General features: G+C 45.8%; 1 protein-coding gene across 1 annotated transcript in view; it reads right to left on the minus strand.

Moving 5' to 3' along the window:
* EFNA5 (ephrin-A5) overlaps positions 1 to 16,539 on the minus strand; it is a 127,261-nt gene that overhangs the window by 88,036 nt on the left and 22,686 nt on the right. Inside the window, exon 4 of the mRNA XM_010832007.1 lies at positions 2,436 to 2,573. Within this exon, the coding sequence (XP_010830309.1) occupies positions 2,436 to 2,573 (138 nt within the window). The remainder of the gene's footprint in view (positions 1 to 2,435; positions 2,574 to 16,539) is intronic.

Here is a 16,539-nt window from a genome sequence, read left to right on the forward strand (position 1 = left end):
AGTTCACAGGGTCACAGACAGTCAGACACAACTGAGCACGCTCACTGCTTCGAAGTCTGCCGTCTGTCTGTCCTCAGGGGACAAGAGCAGAAGCTCCGCACATCATTTTCCAGAGAAACAAAGCGTCACGGAGGATTCCAGGCCCAGACATCCCCTCCCCCGCCACAAGTCCTTTCTCGGGGGTGGTGAACGCTTTCATTTCCGCCCGAGCTTTCTACCAGGAACTCTAATAACTCAGCCCTGCACCATCCTGACAGTTTAGTTAAACCCACAGAGCAAAACGTTACAAATAGAATCCCAGGCAAGAGGGGCGTTGCCCATGGGCTCAAATTAACTACCAGTCCCCAAGTAGCGAACCTTCACTTATCACACAGAAGAACTCAGAAGCAAAAGCGAAGCCAGGAGCGAATTCATCACGCCAGGACAGAGGGGAGGGGAATAAACAGCTCAGGTCCACGGCTACTGTTTGCATCTCTCCCTCCTGACGCCAGGTCCTGCCAGAGACTGTTCACAGCCGTCCCTCCGCCTGGAGGGTTAAGTCTGTTTTTAATGCAAAGCTTCTTTTTTTTTTTTTTTTGTCCTCTCTCTCTTTTTTGTCCTTGAGACCAGCACTCAGCTCACTGAGGAAGCAGGGCCTAAGGGTTTACACCTGTGACCCAAACTTTCCATTCTCTGTGAGATTTTTTTTTTTTTTAAAGAAAAACAATTCAAGGGAAGTTTCTGAACCACTGCTTTTCCTGAGGCCAATGATTACCAGCAGCGACAGAAAAGCTCTTTATTTTCAAATTATGGCTTATCCCAGACTTCACCTTCACTTCTTTCCAAGTCCCTCCCAAGGCCATCTTTTCTTCTGTGCTTGGAGAGAGGGAGCATCAATACGTAAGCCTCTGCTTGACCGTTAGCTAAGATGACAACCCAATGAGCAGCTCTCTGTTTCCTAGATCTTGTTCTATCACGGGTTATGTGGGCCACTAGAGGAAGTAACCTGGCCAGTGAAAGTGAAGTCACTCAGTCGTGTCCGACTCTTTGCAACCCCATGGCCTTCAGCCCACCAGGCTCCTTCATCCATGGGGTTTTCCAGGCAAGAGTACCAGACTGGGCTGCCATTTCCTTCTCCCGGCGACCTTCCTGACCCAGGGATCGAACTCAGGTCTCCCGCCTTGCAGGCAGACGCTTTTCCCTCTGGGCCACCAGGGAAGCTTACATGGCCAGGTGACTCCTAAAAACGAGGCTGCTCTTATGGGGCAGAGCGTTAAGGGTCTACTGCCTTCCTCCAAGGATGCCACGTGATGCCAGTGTGACAGCGATGTTCGTGAATGTCACTGCAGTCAGCGTGCAAGGACTCGAGTCCCGCACAACTAAAAACCAAATAAACAGGTCGCTAAGTAAGTACCAGGGGCTTCATTCCGAAGCAGAACCATCAGAGCAGCAGAAGACGCGCAGTGAACACTAACGGTGACTCTTCTCCCCGACTCCAGGCTTGCAGAAATGTTCCCTCGCCTTAAATATATTGTCATCACGTCTTAGTACATTGGAAAAAAACCAAAAATATATGGGGGGTTGCATTCCTGGAGATATGCACAATCAAAGCAAGAAGGGGCCTGTGATCCTCGCTGGAAACCAAGGCAACGGGGAACAAAGCCATTTGCACGACTCCTGGTGTCGCTTGCTCCATACCTCCCTGCCTGCCCCAGCACACCCAGCAAGGAAGGCTCCTGGCCTCATCATCACCAGCTCACATGAGAACATCTGGGGTGCTAGGAGGCTGACCCCTTCACTTCCAATCACCCCGCTTTCTAAGAGCAGGGCTGGGATGCGATCTCAGGTGTTTCTGATCCCCAAGCAAGCTTCATGATGCCATGATCCCAAAGACGACGCCCGAGTTATTCAGACCTGCACCCTTTTGCTAAAACAATCTGTCCCTGCACTGTTAGCGCTTTGCCATGATCCCAAAGCCCCACGGTGGATTTAGAGATGGTGGACAGCTCATAAATTGTGTTAAGCCAGAGTCTGTGTCAAAGGTGCAGGTATTAAATGCTGAGTCACTGCTACGCTTTGCAGAGGTAATACTTCATCCTCCCCGTCCGCGTACTCCGGCCAGTCAGCTAGGCTTGGAGAAAGGTGACTCAGGCGGAGCTGGCACCAGAGCTGAAACACCCGAAACGGTTTCTCCGTCCCCAACTCCCTTCCCTTCTCCCACACCTCAGTGTCTGCCTGGTTCAATGATCTGGACGCACGGAAACACGGCTGATGACACAGGGCCAAACCTGGGTGAATGGAATGCTGTGCTGTGAGCGGAACACCCTTGCGCAATCAGCCTAGAGAAACTTGCTTGGGACACTCGTTTCTCCTACATTCTCTTGGTCACTGCAGGCAGATCTCCCGCTGATACACCGCTCGCCTGGTGTGGACTAGAGGGGCAGAGACGAGCTCACGCTGGCTGTGGGGTAAGTCAGCGTGCGGAGCTCTGTAAGCCAGACGCGCAGAGTCTCCACCATCTGGGGGGCCATCGGGGGAGGCAAAGAGATGGAGGCATCTGAGCCCTGTCTGCAGACGGTGTGACCAGCCAGAGCCTGGGGAACAGGGGAGATGGAAACACCCAAGAGGAAACTCCCCCCGAAGTTCACTGCAAAGAGCGTCTGTTGGCCTGAGTGCGTCTCTCATTCTTTCCCAGCCAGCATCTCTAGCCGGTGTCCCTCTTCAGCGGAACCTTCGTCTCAATGAGGAAAACCAATCTTCAGAAGACTACTAAGAGGTTACAGAGTAATTTACATTTAAATTGGTAATTACTGAACAAAATCGAAACGCAAATCTAAAGGAACGGTTGTTAACGGTGGTGGAATCGCAGACAACGGGACAAGCGAGGGGCCCCGTTAGCGTCTCCCAGATCTCAGCGCCGAAGGCAGTATTTTCAGAGCAAGTGATCCAGACCCCTAGCAGTATCCTAAGACCCACAGGTGACATGCAGGTTTCACATTAACAAACAATGAATCACAGGATGGGAAAACTAGTCCTCAATGAACCCTCTTTCAAGGAGTCAAGGGGAAAATCTCAGTGTGATGTTCGGAGGTCTACCACCTCCCTAACACCAGCTAATCTCTACTTTTAATAGCGGGTTTCAAGAACATGGCCTTATTTGCTTACTTGTGGCAAGTCATTATTCAGGGCAAATGGATATTTAGTAGAAGGATATGAAGTTTCCTTGGAAGAAACGTTATGACCAACCTAGACAGCATATTAAAAAGCAGAGACATTACTTTGCCAACAAAGGTCCGTCTAGTCAAGGCTATGGTTTTTCCAGTGGTCATGTATGGATGTGAGAGTTGGACTATAAAGAAAGCTGAGCACCGAAGAATTGATGCTTTTGAACTGTAGTGTTGGAGAAGACGCTTGAGAGTCCTTTGGACTGCAAGGAGATCCAACCAGTCCATCCTAAAGGAAATCAATTCTGAATGTTCATTGGAAGGACAGATGCTGAAGTTGAAACTCCAATGCTTTGGCCACCTGATGCAAAGAGCTGACTCATTTGAAAAGACCCTGATGCTGGGAAAGATTGAAGGTGGGAGGAGAAGGGGAAGACAGGATGAGATGGTTGGATGGCATCACGGACTCAATGGACGTGAGTCTGAGTGAGCTCCGGGAGGGGTGATGGACACCCATCACCTGGCGTGCTGCGGTTCACGGGGCCGCAAAGAGTCAGACACAACCGAGCGACTGAACTGAATTGAACTGATGAAGTTTCCATGAAAAATTACTAGGGATATTAATAAAAATACAAAAAGGGTAAAAGTAAATAAACGGATAAAAAATAAAAATATGAAAAGGATAAAAATACTTCCATGAAAAATATTACGATCTTTTAAAAAATATATTTACTGAACTCTGACACAGGTGACATGCACATAGCAAAAATTTTGAAAGTGGCACTTAGGTGATCAAACTTGTAGAAACCGTGTCTCCTAGCCTGTCCGTAAGGCAGCTTCACCTTTTGGCTTTACTGACCCAGAAGTTAAATCAGAGTGAACTTCAGCAGGGAGGCCAGCTCAGAGCGCTAAGGAGGCAACACACCCAGAGGCAGGGCTCAGAAACGCTGCCATGCTGACTTTCCCAGGAAAGAGAGCAGTGACCCACGGCCAAGGTCTGTTCCTTTGCACAGCAGATCACAAATAGTCAGGAAATGTAACGAAAGTATGTATGCATACATGCTGACATCAAAACCAAGCTTCAGGGTTCTTCTTTTTTTTTTTTTACAGTCAATTCAGAATCATGTTATATTAGAGGAATGAGGACTTGAAAAATCTCAATTTTCCAATGCAACACAGCATTTTGTTCTCTTTTCATGACCTATTTATGCTTCATTTGATGCTCACAACCACTGACATCCTTGTAGAACTGATAACACACAAAGCCATATAACTTTCCTTTTTAAGAGCAGAGTTATGTAAAATGTGCTTTAAAACGTGTATGCCAAGTCACAATTTTTTTCAAAAAGGGAAGCAATCTTGGCTGTTCTCTGTTTTGTCAGAAAGAAAGTTTTATCACCCAATAAAAAGGAAATTATACTTACAGCTTTAAATGGGCTAGACTCACATTGTCAAAATGCACATATTTTGTTGAAAATAGTCTCCCTTGGGCAGGAAAAACAAAATTGCTTTTAATGACAGAACTTTTTAGATTGTAGTTGGGAGGGAAGCGTGTTTATGAGAAATAAAGCTAATGAGTCACAGAGCAAAATACAATGAATGAAGCTGTTCCTCACTTGTCAGTACAGAACTTGATAAGAAACCAAACCCTGGAAGTAGGAACCATTAAACGTCCATTCTGCACTGACCCAGTGCCAAGCGATCTTCCTTAGAAGGCGCCTTTGAAAGCTTCCAGGTCTAAACAATCACACCCTTAGAAATTCAGGAATGTGCCCCAGGGTATGTGGGTGTTAAAACCTCACCATTTTTGATAGTTCACCAGCTTTAACAACTTTTTTGGTTGAAATAGACAATAAATTTATGAAACTAAGCTCATTAGTTACTTCATTTCAGCACAAATACACAGCCTACATTGGATGTAGAAACTCCACTTGAAAAGTAGAGAGAGAGAGAAAAAATAAAGGTCAAACAGGTTATTTGGCATCCTGTAAACATCAAGGAAATACAGCTGCTTGACTTAATGACATTTTTTAAAAAGGAACGAGCCTGCAATGTTGTCAAACCAGTTTGGGTGTTGATAAAGAGTGCAGAATTGAATTACTCATGGGTGGTTGAGGAGAACCTGGCTTCTAGCATGCTTGGTGAAATTTAAACCGCAGTCTGCCCCAACCACCAGGGAATGCTTAGGAGAACCAACATGTCATTTGCAGGGACCAGTGCAAAATGAAAATGTGGGAACCCTTGTTCAAACACGACTAAAAGCTGCCTGAGAGCAGCAATATAACGTTCAATCAAGGGTCAGGTCCTGCGTGAATGAATGCCCAAGTGGGACATCCACGGAGCCCGTCACTCCACTTTCTGGCCCTTAAGAAAGCTCCTAGGAGGGGTGTCACAGAGACGCCCACCCGATGTTCAAATGAACATCTTTGGTGCAGACCCTGTGGGGCATTTGAGGATCTATGGCCCAGACAATATTCCCCCCAACAGACTCAAAGGTTGATAAACTTCTGGTATTTCCTCTCTCTCTTTCTTTTCTTGAAAGCCTGAATAAAGACTACTCAAAATATTTCAGTTTCCTGCTGCAGGGCGAAGCCGAGGAGTCGCTGGGTGGTGAACAGGCGGTGCAGTGTATGTAAGGAAGAAGCTCGCCATCATCCGAGAGGCAAGGCCTGCAGCCCGCCGCCGCCCGGCTGACCTTGCCACACTGGCGTCTTTCTTTTCTAGCTAATGTGTCTTTCAACATTCAAGCAGGATGTCAGCCCTGAACGAACGTTTCTGCCCTTTCCCTACTATGAACCCCAGAGCCATTTCCACGCCTCGCGGGAATCTCTGTTCCTCTCCAGCGATCATCTGTCTGCACATTGTGGCTTCACCTCAAGATGCAGCAACCTATAGTACCTTGAAAGGAAACGAACACACACACACCAGAAAGGGCCGTCATCCCACACACTCTGCCCCTAAACTCCAGCATCTTTTCTCTGTTCTCCATTTGGAAGCTTCCGATGGTCCTCGTTGAGTTTAACAACTCTTTTCTGGCAATGAAATATGAAGGGGTGATGATTTCCTCCAAATTTAGGAGGACATTAACAATTAAGTGTGAATGCGAACACCGTTAACAGTAATGCAATTATAACTGTATTCCACAAAGGGCAATAGGAAATAATTACTCTGATTCTCAAGTGATAGTTCCAGAAGAATGAGATTCTCAGTCTCAAATTCATTAGGAGGGGCTCGAAAACTCTGAAGCACACCCACAGCTGCAGAAGCCTCTCCCCACTCCCCCGGAAGGGTAACCCGGTCGGTGCCAACACAGGTGCCCTCTGGCCGTCTGCTTTTGCTCCTGAAAATTGGCCCCAGTCGGGGTCCTGGGACCAGTAACTTGTGGCTGCTGGGGCTGCCATCCAGTCCTGAACAAGGCTTATCTGAAGAGCCAGAGATGCTCCTGTAAGCCTGCAAGGTGGACCAAAAGCAAATGAGACCCAGACATCACGGGATGGTTTCTAAGGATGATGAACTACATCCCTGGAAATGACTACTCTCCAATCACCATATGCATGTCAGCACACAGACTGCACCAGAGAGCGGGGTGTAAGAGCAGATCGACCATTAATGCCTGTCTCGGTCTTACTTGATTAAAATTGGAGGACTAAACAGGGAAGCTGATAGAGTCGATCAGTGGCCAACGCTTTCTCCTAATGATGTATATATGGAAGTTTAAAATATGTCTCTAAATTCCATGACAACCTTCAAAGTGAGCATTCCTTCAATAATCCATAAGTCCTTATCCCCTTTCATTCATCAAAGCGTCACATTACTAGCCATGAATAACGTGAGCATTTTGAAATTTCACTCCTCTATTCCCTACTTGCTGATAGACACAGACACAAGAATGACGGAATGAAATTGGGAGAAAGCTCTTTTCTTTTTGGTCTCTTCTACACAAGCTCCTCTGTTAGATTCTGATGACTTTTTTCGCCACGGTCCTGCTCAGAGCTCTCATGGGCGACTCTTACAGTCACCTGCGAGGGTCAGCATCATCACCTCCTCGCTGATTCATTCCTTTCCATCGTCCTTGCCCAGTTTATCAGGCCATCCCCGGTGAAGAAGCCGGAAGCCTCCCTGGTCTACAAGCGCAACTCTGACCCACATTTGTCCCTTCACGTCCGCCCTGCTTTGGCAGCGTAGAACCTTTCCAGCTTCCCAGGACCCTCTGCCAACCTGGCCTTCTCGCCTGCCAACTGAGCCCCCACCATGGGCCCCGGCTCATTCTTCCTTTGCCTCCAATTCCCTCACCCTTCTCCTGGGCTTTTGCAGTGGTTGAGCTCCTCTATAAATCTCTCACCACCTTCACAACCCACAGAACCCTTCCCTTTTTGAAACCCAACAGAGCTGAGAACACACAGGAAGCATCTGTTTATAGAGATGATCTTTTCTAAATCTGGTGCACGGTCCCAACTGCATTCTGTATTCTCTGGGCTTGATAAGGACCACGTCACCATCTTCCCTTTATCCTTCATTTTGGAGTACGTGGTCTGCAAAGTTACGCTGGTCAGGTGAGGATAGAAATAGCAATCCTCCAATTAAATAATGCAGCTTGGACGTCTGATACTAAACTCCTCTGACGGACTCAGGTGAGTCCACTGGCAGGTCATGGAGAAGGCCAGGCCGCTTAGTGGTGCTAAACCATGAACTGTGGTGATGAACACCAGTCCCCCTAAAGTCAAGGTCCTCTGCCGAGTTTATGATTAACTTCTCCACCCAAAACTTCGTCCCCTTTCTTGTCCTGGCCCTGGTCCTCTGGGGATTGACAAGTATCAAAGAAAAGTGGGCAATGAAACCAAGCAGGACCCTGCGGGGCCCTCGTGGATACAAGGCCCTCAATGTCCCCTGCTTCTTGCTTGGCCTTCCCTGAGTTCTAAAGAGCAGACTCAAGCTGTTAATGATTAGCACAACAGAATCGTAGGGCTGCTAGTTCCTGCTGAGGGGACGCATGTAACAATCTGACACAGTATCTCTGAGTTGTTTGAGACGCCAAGACGCTCCCACACCACCACCTCCCATTACCTGCTGACCGCAAGCACACAGACCCCAGACTGGTTAGAGCCAGAAGGCCAAGGCCTGAGATTCCTGAAACATCACCGTGTTATCTCACCACCAACCGCTCAGAAAAATGTTCATGCCAGTAGCTGATCACTGACCCTGCCACCCAGACCCCTAATGTTGCCTTCAAAGATTCTCGCCTGAAAGTCACTGGGGAGTTCCCATCTTTTAAACGTGTGCTAAGTCGCTTCCATCATGGCTGACTCTATATAAGCCCATGGACTGTAGCCCGCCAGGCTCCTCTGTCCATGGCGTTCTCCAGGCAAGAATACCGCAGTGGGTTGCCATGCCTCCTCCAGGGGATCTTCCCCACCCAGGGATCAAACCTCCATCTTTTACATCCCCTGCACTGGCTCTTTACCAGTAACACCACTTGGGAAGCCCGTCTTTTAGATGCCGGTTGCCTGGTCTTCTTGGTGCTCTGCAATAAAATGCTGTATTTTCTGTCACCACAAGCTCGTGTCAATACAGATTGGCTTTACTGCACGTTGGGGGAACAGACTCAAGTTCAATAACAGTAATACCCCAAAGTGCACGTTATACCAAAAGATGCCAAAGGGATGTATTTGATGATCAGTTGGGGTGTAAATGGTAACCGAGGACCTACACACGTGTACTTTGTATGGCAGAAACCAACACAACATTGTAAAGCAATTACCTGCCAATTAAAAAAAAAACCCAAAGAATTCACGATCTCCCTTCACAGCTTGGCATTACATTTATAAGGAATAATGAAGTCATTAATATTACATATGCAGTCGTTCCTATACATAGTTGAAGATGTCTCTATCATTTCAACATTTAGTAAGTGATGTCAGTGTCAGAATATTTCAGAAATAACTGTTGTAAGATATTCTTGCAGAAAGTCAGAATAAATAGCCCTAAGTCTGAACTGATACACAAAATCCTGGAAACTGTAGAAAAAGCTATAGCTCTTCATAGAACACACATGAACAAAACCACACATACGAAATATAAAATGCACCTGAATAATTTATTACACCAGAAAAGAGTGAGAATAAATACAGAGGTTGAGGGAATGAAAAAACAACACTAATCTTCACAGTGCTTGAGGCTGGTTTCACAACTGGCTATCTTGCAGATCTCAGAACTAGTCAAACCAGTCCTTCCCAACACTTGTTTTATCGCTGATTGCACAACAGAGTCATGTAAGGGTCTATGCTTGCAATGAGCTGAGACCAGGTTTCTTTTACCTACGACACACAATGATGTTGGCAGTACCAGTAATGAGAAAAATTGTAACATTTTGGAGGCTAACACACTAAAGAAGTTAGTCAAGGTCCCTTGAGATTTTTTTTTATCTCAGACCCTAAAGAATATACCTTTTGCTCATGAGCAACCATCACTCCACAGCTTTCATATTAAAAGCATGAGCACTCAAAGACTTGACTCCTCAGTAAGCGCTGCTCAAAAGACATTAGCCAGAAGCACGCATCAGATGGCAGTACGGTCCCTCCCAGGACAGGGGGACTTGTCAGCCTGTGCAACAGGACCCCAGGAACCTCTCGCAATCAAGTTAATTAGAGGCATCTGTGGCACAGGACGCACACCGGGCCAGCCCAGGCAGCTTATTTTGCACCAAAAAAAGGTACAACTCCTGTGGGAGGTAAAGGGGCTGGAATGGCAAACAGATAGCAATCAGTAATCCGAGCCTCTGTCATCTGATCACACTCTCCGCTGAAATAAAGCTGGGAGGACCAGGGGAGGCAAATGTCGAGCTGATGAAAAGGCTGGAGGATATTCGAATAAACCTTTGATATTCTTAGCCCTACAGGAGTCTCAACACCGTAAACGCGGGTTTCCCCACCGCCCCCAGCACCTGCTTGAACCCTTCATTCACCTATGCCATGCCTTCTGGGGGACTGCGCCCACTCATCCCAGGGACCCCACCCGCTGTTTATCTGCAAACAGCCCTGCCCTCTTCCAAGATGTGGTTTTGATTGGAGATCTGCTCAGAGATACACTGTGTCTGAAGTTGTAGCCTTTGTACAGCCAACACTTTGAAACTCCACTTCCTGGAACTTCCCCTCCATAGGAGTCAACTCTTGGCCTGAGGAAGCCAGCTCTTTCCCCAGCTCTGCATTCCAGGCCTTGAGTTTCGCAATCTGGCTCTGCTGCAGTCAGTGCCGTGTGAGTCTTGCAAGTCTTTCTTTTACTCATCTTTGCTTTTATTCTTCTTGTGAAAGTTTGTGGGGGAAAAAAAAAATGTATTCTTCTTAAATTCCCCCAAATGAGAGCAGCCAGCTCGTCACGGTTCCCCTGACTGTGCTTTGTATACGTACGCTGAGAAGAGCTGTGTCTTCACCGATGACAAACAGGCTGTTTTCTCTAGATTTCTACTAGGGATAGGTCTTGTGTTAACGTAGGCTACAGCTCACTGAAGAGGCTGCTAGGACTGTGCGCCAGGTCAGAATTGTGGCTACGATAGACCCAGTGGCAGAAAGGCAAGAGGGACTAAAGAGGCTCTTGATGAAGGTGAGGGAGGAGAGTGAAAAAGCTGGCTTAAGACTCAACATTCAAAAACCCGGATTCATGGCATCTGGTTCCACCACTTAGTGGCAAATAGATGTAAAAAAAAAATGAAACAGTGACAGGCTTTATTTTCTTAGGCTCCAAAATCACTGGGGACAGTGACTGCAGCGATGAAATTAAAAGATGCTTGCTCCTTGGAAGGAAAGTTATGACAAACCTAGACAGCACATTAAAAAGCAGACAGATCACAGTGCCAACAAAGGTCCATACAGTCAAAGCTATGGTTTTTCCAGTTGTCATGCACGGATGTGAGAGTTGGACCATAAAGAAGGCTGAGTGCCAAAGAACTGATGCTTTCAAACTGTGGTGTCGGAGAAGACCCTCCAGAGTCCCTTGGACTGTGAGAAGATCAAACCAGTCAATCCTAAAAGAAATCAACCCTGAATATTCATTGGAAGGACAGATGCTGAAGCTGAAACTCCAATACTTTGGCCACCTGATACGAAGAGCTGATTCATTGGAAAAGACCCTGATGCTGGGAAAGATTGAGGGCAGGAGAAGGGGATGACAGAGGATGAGATGGTTAGGTGGCATCATCGACTCAATTGCCATGAGTTTTGAGTAAACTCCGAGAGATAGAGAAGGACAGGGAGGTCTGGTGGGTTGCAGTCCATGGGATCTCAAAGAGTCAGATATGACTGAGCAATTGAACAACAAATAGATCCAATTCTCAAAGCTCAATGAATGTGAAAACACAATTAGCTTAGGAGTAGTAATGTTAGTCACTCAGTCATGTCCATCTCTTTGCAACCCCACAGATTGCAACCCCCCAGGCTCCTCTGTCCATGGGATTCTCCAGGCAGGAATACTGGAGTGGATTGCTATTCCCTTCTCCAGAAGATCTTCCTGACCCAGGGATTGAACCCTGGTCTCCTGTACTGCAGGTAGATTCTTCACCATTTGAGATACAGTTTAGCCAACTATAATTTGATGTAGGGTGGCGATCATACCGCAACACACTCTTCCAGCTCCAGAACATGTTTTGACTCAGTGTTCTAATTTATTAATAATTATATTTTCCTTTGACTTTAACATATGTAATGCATCACTTTCATGATTTAGAAATAAACACCACAGAAGCCAGACTGTAAGGTGGTAGACTATGAACCTATTTCAGTGCCGTATGTGTAAGTGTTGGCCAATCCAGTGTTTCAGACTGATCTGAACCGATGTTTAGAAATCCAGATATGGATTAAATTTCATATCAAGTACAGATTTCTGCCTTCTGGTGAAAAATTCGAAGATCTGGCCTCATTGGTTCCACATTCTTCTTCCAGAGAAATATTCTGCTAGAACAGGTGAGCAGCTGTTTCTTTCCACAAGGTCCTTACTCCCCGAGTTTGTACATCCGCCTGATTTTCTAACTGAGGTGTCTGCCTGGTTGCAGAAGCCACAAAAGCCCACATTCCATGCCAAAGAACCTCTGTCTCTGTCACTTCTCCGAGTCTGCCATGTAATCAATAATATTTTACAGATTGTCTTCTACTTTACAAAATATTCATCAGCACAGAACAGCCAGAATAGAGTTCTCAAGGATATCAGACAGTCTGAATTCCAGTTTTGAACGTAAAAATTTCCCAGAGGATCAGAAACCCTTGTTGAGTTTTCTCCAAGCATGATTAACACAATACAAGGAGGGGCAGCAGGCAACCACGCATCTTTGAGACAGCAACGAGGGATGGCTCAACTGCGATCCTCTACCCAAACTGCCCTGGGATGGCTTTAAGAGGCTGAAGAGCCCATCTCTAGATCCACAGCTTTGTCATGCGATGCGAGGCCTGCCGGGGTCAAATACTGACTACTATAGGAACACCATTTCCATCTGTTACCTCTGTTTGGGGATGAAAGTTACTGATACCAGGCCACCATGTTTCAGCCAAGAGTCACTCATTCTAGAGGCAGAGGGAAAACCAGCAACTGTTCTACAATGGATGCTGGCTAATGTGCCAGCAGGAGGGAGCAGGGAGAAGCCCTGAAGCCAAAGACGATGCAGACGGGACGTGTGCTTCCCCAGGGCCATTGTAAGTGAAGTGACAAACTGCAGGAACTCACAACTGAACAGGCCGCGACCACTCAATACGCTTCACTTCCACCAAAATCACTCCCTGTTAGAAGAACTCTGCCCCACTGCTAAGACAGCAACCGTGCAATTCGCGGTTATGTCCTGCCTCAACTAGGGCTGCCCCTTCCTAGAGAAACTTCTGGGCTAAGACGTTTACTGGACTGAGACCTGACTACTCACAAGCTGTGCAAGGACACAGCCTCAAGTTACTACCAGTGGCATTTGTAATGCGTTCCCTGTTGAGCAAAGGCGTTGCAGTGCCACAGTGAACAATCTCTTTCCCCTCCCTGTAAGGTATACAGTACTGAGTGCTAATAATTAATTTGGCGTTGTGAATGCACACACACTCTCTTTCCAAGCGGGTCCTGCTGCCACCCCGCCCCACTCCTGCGAGGTGGCTCACCATTTCACACACTTCACACCCACCTGGCTATCAGTATCGCTGACCTCAGGTAGCCGAGTGTGAAACGGCAGATGGCTTGCCAAGTTCAGTCCTGTCCCGATGAAAACTCAGCACAGCTAACGGCAAGGGTTTGGGGAAGGAGGGCACTTTATGCAAACTTCCCAGGGAACTCGAGAGAAACCAAATGCCACTCCTGTCGACGTCAAAGCAGTTGCTGAGGCTTCTGGGAGAAAACTGTCAAGGGATTTTAAGACTTTCAGTAGTACAGCACTTTCAAAGTGCCTCAGAAGTTATTTTAACCTGCTGCATTGCTTAAAAGGGGAACCGAGCCTGAAAAGGCAGTGTAATTTTGAGGGCTGCTCGAGGACTCTGTTAGCACTGTTACCTTGCCCAGGACTCATACATTTGAAGGTAGATTTTTCTAGGATATCCCCAACCTGGATACACATTCCTCCCGAGGACATCCCACCTGTACCACACTGAAGTGAGAAAGACCCTTGGATTGTTGTCCCGAAGATTAAACTACTCCAGGGAATCAAGATACCCAGGCTGAACTGTCTCTGGGGCAATGGGATGTTGTTAATTGATACCAACACTTCTCAGATCCTTTTCAAATGCCTAAGTATTTTACGAGGGTGAATTCCAAAGTGTGCTCATGTTTTTCACAGCATGGCACCCGTATGAAATGGTAAAGCTCGAAAATCGGTATAACAGGAGATGGAAGTTATCAGAGCAGCTTGAGTTTTAAAAGAACTACACTCTCAAGAGCAAAGCAGAGTACATAATACTTTGAACAGAAATTCGTAAACCTTTCCAAGTTTATATTTTCATGTATCCCTCGTGAAGCAGGGATCTGAGGCTGTTGTTCTGATAAACAAAGCCATCAACTGACTTGTTCGGAGTTTCAAAACAGACCCTGCTATTTCTGCTGTTTCTCCCCTCTGGTTCAATCAACTATAAAATCAATGAAAATGACCAGTTCAATGAGAATATCTGAGTAGAATTTGGGGAGGAATACTTCACTACCATTCCACCAACTCCAATAACTAAAATTTTTTGTGTCAGGGTTTTCTAACTCCTTAAAGAAATACTTTATTCTCAGTCCATTTAGCTGCCTTTAAAACGTGTATTTTCCCTCTCTCTGAGAGAGAGACCCACACACACTGAGTACCAACCAAACCGTGTTGTCATCATCCACAACGGGGCACATTCCTTTCCTATTTATTATCATACCCAGACTCCTCCGTGAAATAATTTAATGGGGTTCACAAGGAAGAATCAGAAGTAATGACACTACTTAGATCTTAGATAGCTTAAAAACAAACAAAAAAAGCCAAATATAGAGAGAATGGGAGGTCCACTTTAACGTAAAAACTTCAAGCCATACGTCTGCTGATTGAGTCTATTTCCTGAGCATGTCCTGATATGAGTAAGCACTGCTAGCGAGCATGGGACAGTGAACAGGAGCTGCTGTGTGGCCGATGAACACAAAACCCAGCTGAGCGTCCTGGTGGCCAAAGCAAAAAAGGAAACAATGCGTCATACAGTTTCAAAGGGGGAGGTTACTGGTTAAGAATCGGAGGAGGAATTTAATGGACAGGTCAGCATATGCAAAGGAGATATTAAACAGAACAGTAAGAGAACTAAAGAGCTATCTGTATACTGTACCTAACTTAGGGCTTCTTCTAAAACAGATTAAATAATCTGCACTCTTTCAAAGTAAAAAAGAAACCAATAGAGTAACGTGTGGGGGAACCCATTTCTTTCTGGTCCATTTACAGACGTAAATCTAGACCTAGAATTGCCTATGAAAAGGCAGAAAAGGCATGCCGAAAAAGGATTTTATGCGAAGTAACTGCTACTCTAGAACAAAAGGTTTCTGTATTGCATTTATAAAGAACTTCTGGCAATCATGTTGATTACATTTCTTGGTTTTTCGGGGGTCTTTTGGTGATGCACATCGTACGTACTTTTGGGGGGACCTGATAATAGTAACTAAGCCACCAGGTGAAAGGTTCTCTACTGGGTTCTCTTGATTAAATTCCAGCTGTACTGGTTCCTTTTTATAGGATGGTTCTTTTGTGGCTAATCCAGGCTGCAATATATGATTTTTTTTTTAAGTCAGGTAAGAGTAAATGTCTGTAGATCTTTAATTATATAGTACTTTATTTGCTTAATTATGCAAATCAATACCCCCTAAATCAAATACCTACTCTAAAGAGAGTTTCCCTTGGTTCTGAAACTCACTTTAACAAGCTGTCAATCAGAGGCTGATATTTAGAGGTAGCATAACTCATGGGTAGTATGGGATTTCTGGCCATTTTCAGGGATAACTACTGCAATATAGGAGCATGTTTTCAAACCATAGGAAGGGAAAAGCCTGGAAAAAAAAAACCACTAATGGATATATAACGCCATGATAGAAATACTACTCGTCATGCCATACCTAATAATCCACCAGTACCTTATCATCCAGATGTTTGTTTACACCGGGATGCCAAAGAAAGCGGCTCCTTTCTCTTCCTCATGCACCAATTAACATGCACATCAAGCAAGTGGCCAGACATCTACGGAGAAATTGGGGCAGGTAGGGGATCCACAGGCATAAACACCTCGGCCAGTAACACTCCCAGCATTATTCAGGAATATTTAGTTGCTGGCTCAAATTCATCATTAACAAAGGGCCTATTTCCCACAGGTTTGCTCTGTGTAATTAGCAGCAGCAAACACTGCCCCGGCTCAGGTCAACCTATGGGATTAGTTACAAAGGTTTTGTAAATTTCAGAAGCTATCTACACAGATGTCTGAGAAACACACACACACACACACACACACACACACGGAGCAGCATAATGGATGCAGCCACAGACATTAAGTAGTTTAGGATTTGTGAGACTCAGACAACCAATACATTTTATGGGGGAAGTCATAAAAGTCAGACAGGAAAAATATACAGCCTGAAAGTTGCAAACTTCTAGACAGCATGTAAAAAAGTGCCGAAAAGTGGCGGGGGCAAAGGAATACACACACCAACTGGCGCTGATCGGTCTCAATAAATAGGACAGGGTTCACCTGAGTTTACTTCTGGAGCCAGTGGACGTCCCTGCATATTTATTTATTTTTGTGAAAGGACTGAATCCTTTTCATACTCTCATTTACTGTTGTCATTACATTTGCTCAGACTTCATTAGCCGGCTTTCTAAAACGAAACCCTCATTTTATTTACGGAACTTGTTATACTTCTCTCACACTGCCCCCAAACATATAACAAAGCAACG

Source organism: Bison bison, unplaced genomic scaffold, assembly GCF_000754665.1.
Source record: "Bison bison bison isolate TAMUID 2011002044 unplaced genomic scaffold, Bison_UMD1.0 scf7180017864533, whole genome shotgun sequence".
Taxonomy (NCBI): Eukaryota; Metazoa; Chordata; class Mammalia; order Artiodactyla; family Bovidae; genus Bison; species Bison bison.